The sequence below is a fragment of the Musca autumnalis genome, unplaced genomic scaffold (assembly GCF_047663935.1).
Source record: "Musca autumnalis isolate F117 unplaced genomic scaffold, ASM4766393v1 scaffold_3, whole genome shotgun sequence".
Lineage (NCBI taxonomy): Eukaryota > Metazoa > Arthropoda > Insecta > Diptera > Muscidae > Musca > Musca autumnalis.
The window spans coordinates 15,432,403-15,440,533 of record NW_027411866.1 but is presented as its reverse complement, the minus strand read 5'-3'; the positions used below and the strand labels follow the sequence as shown (position 1 = coordinate 15,440,533).

The 8,131-nt window shown below is 31.9% G+C and overlaps 1 protein-coding gene across 1 annotated transcript; it reads right to left on the bottom strand.

The window, feature by feature from the left end:
* Positions 1 to 339: 339 nt before the first annotated feature.
* HLH3B (Helix loop helix protein 3B) lies at positions 340 to 1,627 on the bottom strand. Its single transcript, XM_073974475.1, has 2 exons — positions 1,258 to 1,627; positions 340 to 1,198 (listed from the first exon to the last, which is right to left on the bottom strand). The coding sequence occupies exons 1-2, from the start codon at positions 1,547 to 1,549 to the stop codon at positions 405 to 407; spliced, it is 1,086 nt and encodes a 361-aa protein (XP_073830576.1). The 5' UTR covers positions 1,550 to 1,627; the 3' UTR covers positions 340 to 404.
* Between the last annotated feature and the right edge of the window lie 6,504 nt (positions 1,628 to 8,131).

Genomic DNA, 8,131 nt, shown 5'->3' with positions numbered 1-8,131 from the left:
TCTTTTATTTAATTATTTAGTCGGTTGCTCATTCCATCATTTTTCAGTTCGCTCATAACACAGGAGTTTTTGGTTTATGGAAGGCTTTGACAGTCTGGGTTCCGTTTTACCCGAAGGCAAATCTTGATTGAACAGAATATTGCAAACTTACCTTTTCCCTGGATACTTGTAACGTGTATGTCGCAGAAACCTAACCTAACTTTTAGTAGAAGTTATCCAAGGTTCAAGGGTATTTTTGGATCGAACAAACATTTCCTAACCTCACTTTTTTGCACAATATCCCATTATAACCTTAAAAAATTTTTAATACACATTTTATTGCCATATTTTTGTCAGAATTTGAAATCACTTAAAGTGAAGCAAAGTGTTCTAAATCTCTAAACGTAAACTAAACTTCAACACATTTAAATACGATTACTGCCAGAGGATGAGGAACCATTGGTTCCCGACTGTCCCATATCCCTTTTGCGTTTCTTCTCTTCCTTAGCAAGCATATCATCCGCCGACTTGCGTTTGCCACTTTTCAAACTTTTTCCCGAAATTCTGCCATTGTTTAGCGGCAAAGATTGTGAAGTTGCTACCACTAAACCATTATTGCGCCCACCCGATATTGAAGACTCCGGAACATCAGCCAACTCGGTTTTAATGAAGTGGGTGGCCAGCGAGGCCATTGGTGGTGCTATCATCAGCAAATTATTATTACCTGCCGATGGCGGCGGTGGCACGTGAGTTAGACCACTTATGTAATTGTTTATGGAACGTTTTGAGGTTACCACTCCATTACCATTCATGTGACCATTTACCGTTGCGGAATTCAGAGGACGATTATTATTATTCGGCTCATTCTCTTCTTGGGCGAATTTTTCATCCTGCTCCTTTTGCCATTCCAAGACACGTGACAATAGCTTAATATATTTTATTGCAGAACGTAAAATTTCATTTTTCGATAGCTTCTTATCTGGGGGATGGGTGGGCACCAACTTCCTCAGCTCTGCAAAGGCACTGGATACATTTTGCTGGCGCCATCTTTCCCGAGTATTGGTGAAAACTTTACGGACCAAAGGAAAACCATTCTTGTCAAAGACTTCTGGAGTATTTGAAAGCATATTATTAGAAGATAATGGCGGAGGAGACCCTCCACTGGAAAGGGGTATGGAATTCCGTGGCGATATGGTTGGGGTTCGGGCAATGGAGGAACCTAAATCAAGCATTTTATAAAAAATTAATTCCCTTGTAATCGTATCCTAGAATATTTACCTTCACTTGGTGTCCCATTGAGTAGTAGACAATTGCGAAACTCCTCCTCATCCTCTTCGGTATCATTCAGGGAAAAGTCGGACAATTCTCCATCGGATAAATTTTCCAATTTGGGATTTAATTGCCCCTGGTTATTTATCAAAGCCGGAGGTTTGCCACAAGAACTACGCCCTGATACCGAGTTGGAATTAGCTGCTAGAACCTCTTTCATGGGTGATGATGATTGTATCTTGGGATTTTCCATTTCCGAAGATACTTTACTTGACCTTTCATCCGATTCTGACCAAGCCATGATATACAAAAAATTTTTCAAAAATTTCTTTTATCGTGAAATTTGCTTGCCTCCTTTTCGTTGATGATCCTTCCTTCCGTGTCAACTGTCTAATTGGAAATGTCCTTATATCCGCTGGTGTCCATTATATTTGTAGAAAAATTTGTACATTTACACATACTGCAAACACATACACATACCGTAACTCACCCTCCATTTTCCTTGGGAATACATCTCATACAAGGAGGCGGTGCTTAACTGTCATTTAGCAAGGAAAAAAGCAACAACAATGCAACCAGCAGCGAGTGTTCGGATGCTGATAAGAACAAAACAACCCTCAGTGTAAATAGCTTAACAGGTTTACAGTGTGGTGCTATTTCATGGCGAGGCTAAAATATGAATATGACTAAATGGCGGGATAAATTTGGGACAATTGTTTAATTTTTTCTCATAGAAAATATTATCCGGATAATGATTTCTTATAGAAAATGTTATCCGGATAAGATTTTCTTATAGAAAACGTTAACCACATAATAGAAGATGTTATCCGCATAATGCTTTCTTATAGAAAATGTAATCCGGATAATGCTTTCTTTTAGAACACTTTATCCGGATAAGGATTTCTTATAGAAAATGTTATCCGATAAATATTTTTTTATTGAAAAGTGAAATTATTGTGCGAATAAGGTTTTCTTACAGAAAATGCTATCCGAATATGTTTTGCTCTAGAAAATGTTATCCGGATAATGTGTTTTATAGAAAATGTTATCCGTGCTATGTTTTCTTACAAAAAATGTTATCCGGATAATGTTTTCTTATAGAAAATGTTATCCGATAAATATTTTGTTATTGAAAGTGAAATCCGGATAATGATTTCTTATAGAAAATGTTATCCGGATAAGGTTTTCTTATAGAAAATGTTATCCGGATAAGCTTTTCTTATAGAAAATGTTATCCGGATAAGGTTCTCTTATCGAAAACCGCATCCAGATGCGATTTTCTATAAGAAAAACTTATCCGGATAACATTTTCTATAAGAAAACCTTATCCGGATAAGGTTTTCTTATAGAAAATCTTATCGGGATAAGGTTTTCTTATAGAAAATCTTATCGGGATAAGGTTTTCTTATAGAAATTGTTATCCGGATAAGGTTCTCTTATAGAAATTGTTATCCTGATAAGGTTTTCTTATAGAAAATATTATCCGTATAATGTTTTCTTACAGAAAATGTTATCCGGAAAGGTTTTCTTATAGAAAATGTTATCCTGATAAGGTTTTCTTATAGATAATGTTATCCGGATAATATTTTCTTATAGATAATGTTATCCGGATAATATTTTCTTATAGAAAATGTTCTCCGGATAATATTTTCTTATAGAAAATGTTATCCGCATAATATTTTCTTATAGAAAATGTTATCCGGATAATATTTTCTTTTAGAAAATGTTATCCGGATAATATTTTCTTATAGAAAATGTTATCCGGATAATATTTTCTTTTAGAAAATGTTATCCGTATAAGGTTTTCTTATAGAAAATGTTGTCCGGATAAGGGTTTCTCATAGAAAATGTTATCCGCATAAGGTTTTATTATAGAAAATTTTCTCCGGATAAGGTTTTATTATAGAAAATGTTATCCGGATAAGGTTCTCTTATAGAAATTGTTATCCTGATAAGGTTTTCTTATAGAAATTGTTATCCGGATAAGAGTTTCTTATAGAAAATTTTACCCGGATAAGGTTTTCTTATAGCCAATGTTATCCGGATAATGTTTTCTTATAGAAAATGTTATCCGGATAAGGTTTTCTAATAGAAAATTGTATCAGGATAAGGTTTTCTTATAGAAAATGTTATCCGGATAAGGTTTTCTTATAGAAAATGTTATCCGGATAATGATTTCTTATAGGACATTTTATCCGGATAAGGTTTTATTATAGAAAATTCTACCCGGATAAGGTTTTCTTATAGCCAATGTTATCCGGATAAGATTTTCTTATAGAAAATGATATCCAGATAATGATTTCTTATAGAAAATGTTATCCGGATAATGTTTTCTTATAGAAAATTTTATCCGGATAATGTTTTCTTATAGAAAATGTTATCCGGATAATGTTTTCTTATAGAAACTTTTATCCGGATAATGTTCTCTTATAGAAAATGTTATCCGGATAATGATTTCTTATAGAAAATATTATCCGGATAATGTTTTCTTATAGAAAATGTTATCCGGATAATGTTTTCTTACAGAAAATGTTATCCGGATAATGTTCTCTTATAGAAAATGTTATCCGGATAATCATTTCTTATAGAAAATATTATCCGGATAATGTTTTTTATAGAAAATGTTATCCGGATAATGTTTTCTTATAGAGTATGTTATCCGGATAAGGTTTTCTTATAGAAGATGGTTTACGGATAAGGTTGTCTTATAGAAATTGTATCCGTATAAGACTTTCTTATAGAAAATGTTATCCGGATAAGGTTTTCTTATAGAAAATGTTATCCAGATAAGTTTTTCTTATAGAAATTCTTATCTGGATACGGGTTTCTTATAGAAAAAGTTATCCGGATAAAGTTTTCTTACAGAAAGTGTTATCCAGATAAGTTTTTCTTATAGAAAAATCTTATCTGGATACGGGTTTCTTATAGAAGATCTTATCCGGATAAGGCTTTCTTATAGAAAATGTTATCCGGATAAGGTTTTCTTATAGAAAATGTTATCCGGATAAGTTTTTCTTATAGAAAATCTTATCTGGATACGGTTTTCTTATAGAAAATGTTATCCGGATAAGGTTTTCTTATAGAAAATGTTATCGGGATAAGGTTCTCTTATAGAAAATGTTATCCGGATAAGGTTCTCTTATAGAAATTGTTATCCTGATAAGGTTTTCTTATAGAAATTGTTATCCAGATAAGGGTTTCTTATAGAAAATTTTATCCGGATAAGGTTTTCTTATAGAAAATGTTATCCGGATAAGGTTTTCTTATAGAAAATGTTATCCGGATAAGGTTTTCTTATAGAAAATGTTACCCGGATAAGGTTTTCTTATAGAAAATGTTATCCGGATAAGGATTTCTTATAGAAAATGTTATCCGGATGTGGTTTTCTTATAGAGTATGTTATCCGGATAAGGTTTTCTTATAGAAGATGGTTTACGGATAAGGTTGTCTTATAGAAATTGTATCCGTATAAGACTTTCTTATAGAAAATGTTATCCGGATAAGGTTTTCTTATAGAAAATGTTATCCAGATATGTTTTTCTTATAGAAATTCTTATCTGGATACGGGTTTCTTATAGAAAAAGTTATCCGGACAAAGTTTTCTTACAGAAAGTGTTATCCAGATAAGTTTTTCTTATCCGGATAAGGTTTTCTTATAGAAAATGTTATCCGGATAAGGTTTTCTTATAGAAAATGTTATCCGGATAAGGTTTTCTTATAGAAAATGTTATCCGGATAAGGTTTTCTTATAGAAAATGTTACCCGGATAAGGTTTTCTTATAGAAAATGTTATCCGGATAAGGATTTCTTATAGAAAATGTTATCCGGATATGGTTTTCTTATAAAAAATATTATCCGGATAAGGTTTCAATCTATATGAAAACCTTATCCGGATAACATTTTCTATAAGAAAGCCTTATACGCATACAATATCTATAAGACAATTATCCGTAAACCATTTTCTATAAGAAAACCTTATCCGGATAACATTTTCCTATAAAGAACCTTATCCGGATAAGGTTTTCTTATAGAAAATGGTTTACGGATAAGGTTGTCTTATAGAAATTGTATCCGTATAAGGCTTTCTTATAGAAAATGTTATCCGGATAAGGTTTTCGTATAGAAAATGTTATCCGGATAAGTTTTTCGTATAGAAAATCTTATCTGGATACGGTTTTCTTATAGAAAATGTTATCTGGATACGGTTTTCTTATAGAAAATGTTATCCGGATAAGGTTTTCTTATAGAAAATGTTATCGGATAAGTTTTTCTTATAGAAAATCTTATCTGGATACGGTCTTCTTATAGAAGATGTTATCCGGATAAGGTTTTCCTATGGAAATTGTTATCCAGATAAGGTTTCCTTATAGAAAATGTTATCAGGATACAGTTTTCTTATAGAAAATGTTATCCGGACAAAGTTTATTATAGAATATGTTATCCGGATATGGTTTTCTTATAGAAAATGTTACCCGGATAAAGTTTATTATAGAATATGTTATCCGGATATGGTTTTCTTATAGAAAATGTTATCCGGATAAGAGTTATTATAGAAAATGTTATCCGGATAACGGTTCTTATAGAAAATATTATCCGGATAAGGTTTTCTTATAGAAAATGTTATTCGGATAATTTTTTCTCATAAGAAATATTATCGAAATAATGTTTTCTTAAAGAAATTTTTATCCGGACAAAGTTTTCTTACAGAAAATTTTATCCGGGCTATGTTTTCTTATAAAAATGTTATATTTCTTATAGAAAATATAGGGATAAGGTTTTCTTATAGAAAATGGTATCCGGTCATGGTTTTCTTATAGAAAATGTTATCCGGTCATGGTTTTCTTATAGTTTTTCTTATAGAAAATGTTATCCGATAAGGTTTTCTTATAGAAAATGTTATTTGGATAATTTTTTCTCATAAAAAATATTATTCAAATAATGTTTTCTTATATAGAATGTTATCCGGAAGATTTCTTATAGAAAATACTATCCGGATAAGGTTTTCTTATAGAAAATTTTATCCGTGCTATGTTTTCTTATAGAAAATGTTATCCGGACAAAGTTTTCTTACAGAAAATGTTATTCCGATAATTCTTTCACATAGAAAATGTTACCTGGATAATATTTTCTTATATATATAAAAATGGTGTAAAAAATGTATAGTAATTCATAAAATGAGAACGGCTAGGCCGATTTCTGTAAAATTTTTTGTCAGTTATTCGTATTTTCGAGGAGAAGGTCTTTACGGAAGAAAATTTTGGAAAATCTCTCTGGAAAAGTCGGAAAATTGGAAAAATCGAAAATTGAGTTTTTGTATGAAATTTTATTCCTTAATAGCGAGACGAAGTTCGCCGGGTCCGCTAGTTTTCTTATAGAAAATGTTATCGGATAATTTTTCCTTAGAGGAAATATAGAAAATATTATCCGGAGAATGTTTTCTTATAAAAAAATATTATCGGGAGAATGTTTTCTTATCGAAAATAGCGTTTTCTTATAGAAAATTTTGTCAGCATATCTTTCCCACACCCCTTTTGTGTAATAAACCTCATCACATATTCATAACCACTACACGTGATTCGTTATCCTCTCTGTCTGACTGTCAACAAATAATCTGTCATAATCATATTTGAATTTTGTCAACAAATCTCTAAATTATGTGAGAACCTGCTCCTGATTCAACTCACTCTCCACCTTACTTCGCCAAACTAAGAGTAGTCATTGAATTAATTGTGGATTTTATTGAAATAAAAAAAAGAAGTCACACGTTAGATATTTTGACACCCGCTGCTCTTGACTTGTGTGCTTCCTTTATCTTTTAATTGCGCCACTAATCGGCTTAAATATCTCTTCAACCAGCCACTGATATCCATGTGCAACAGTAGGGTGGTTATGATTGTGGAAATGTATCAAAATCAAATTAGTTGGGAAAATCACTACAAACATTTAACTTCTTTTAAAGGGAATAGGGGTTGATTTGTCAACAAAAAAGGGAAACAATTTGTGGAAAGGCCACATATGGGAATTATATCTAATATCAGGGAATATTGAAAAAAGGTTATGTTACAACACGTGTTGATTAAAGAAAACAATATTAGCACGTGTTTATATCAAACCAATAAAGTTAGGTTAGGTTGACCAACAACATTAGTAACTGGTTGCCATTAAAAATTCGATAAAACATTTATCATTTTTTTTAGATTTCGAAAATTTTTATTTTATCCTTTTTGACTTACCAAATAAATTGGCTGATAGGGTTATTTTCCGCCCACTTAAACACCCACTTCTCTTATCATTCCTCTGCTTAAAAATTCGAAACATTTTTCCCTTTTCCTTAAACAAAAGTTTCAAATTTTAATTACCATTTCTGGTAATTATGGCCATTCTGGCCATTCTTGTAAGAAAAACTTTTTTTTCACAAAAAATGATTTTCCTATTACTTTTTAATACTTTTTCCCATGTTTTTGCAACGCCTTCCGCTTGTTTGGTGACTTTTAGTCCCTTTTGCAGAGACAATAACAACACATTATGGCAACCGCATCATGTCCTCAAATCAGGATTATTAACACGCGTCCTTCAATGAAAAGTGAACAGCGGCACAGTTGGAATCATTGAAATTCATTAATTGTTGGGATTAGCAAAGTCGAGTGAGTGTGAACAGTTTTATTAGAGCCAGGGAAGGGGTGAGAAAAGGGCGTTAACTAATGGAAAATTTAAAAGGGGATGATATTGTGGGTTAGTTTTTAAAACGAAGATATAAGAGTGGGGGATTTTAATATACACAGAATTCTATATCTAGGTCTTCTGTAATCCAAATAATGCTCCTCAAAAACATTTTTTAAAAAATTCACGTTTCGTGGTCCTGCAGACCACCTAAAAATAATTT

Coding starts and splice junctions, on each gene's coding strand:
- HLH3B (XM_073974475.1), bottom strand. CDS start 1,549: ATGGCTTGGTCAGAATCGGATGAAAGGTCAAGTAAAGTATCTTCGGAA. Junction 1,199..1,257: donor CAATGGGACACCAAGTGAAG/GTAAATATTCTA, acceptor TGCTTGATTTAG/GTTCCTCCATTGCCCGAACC.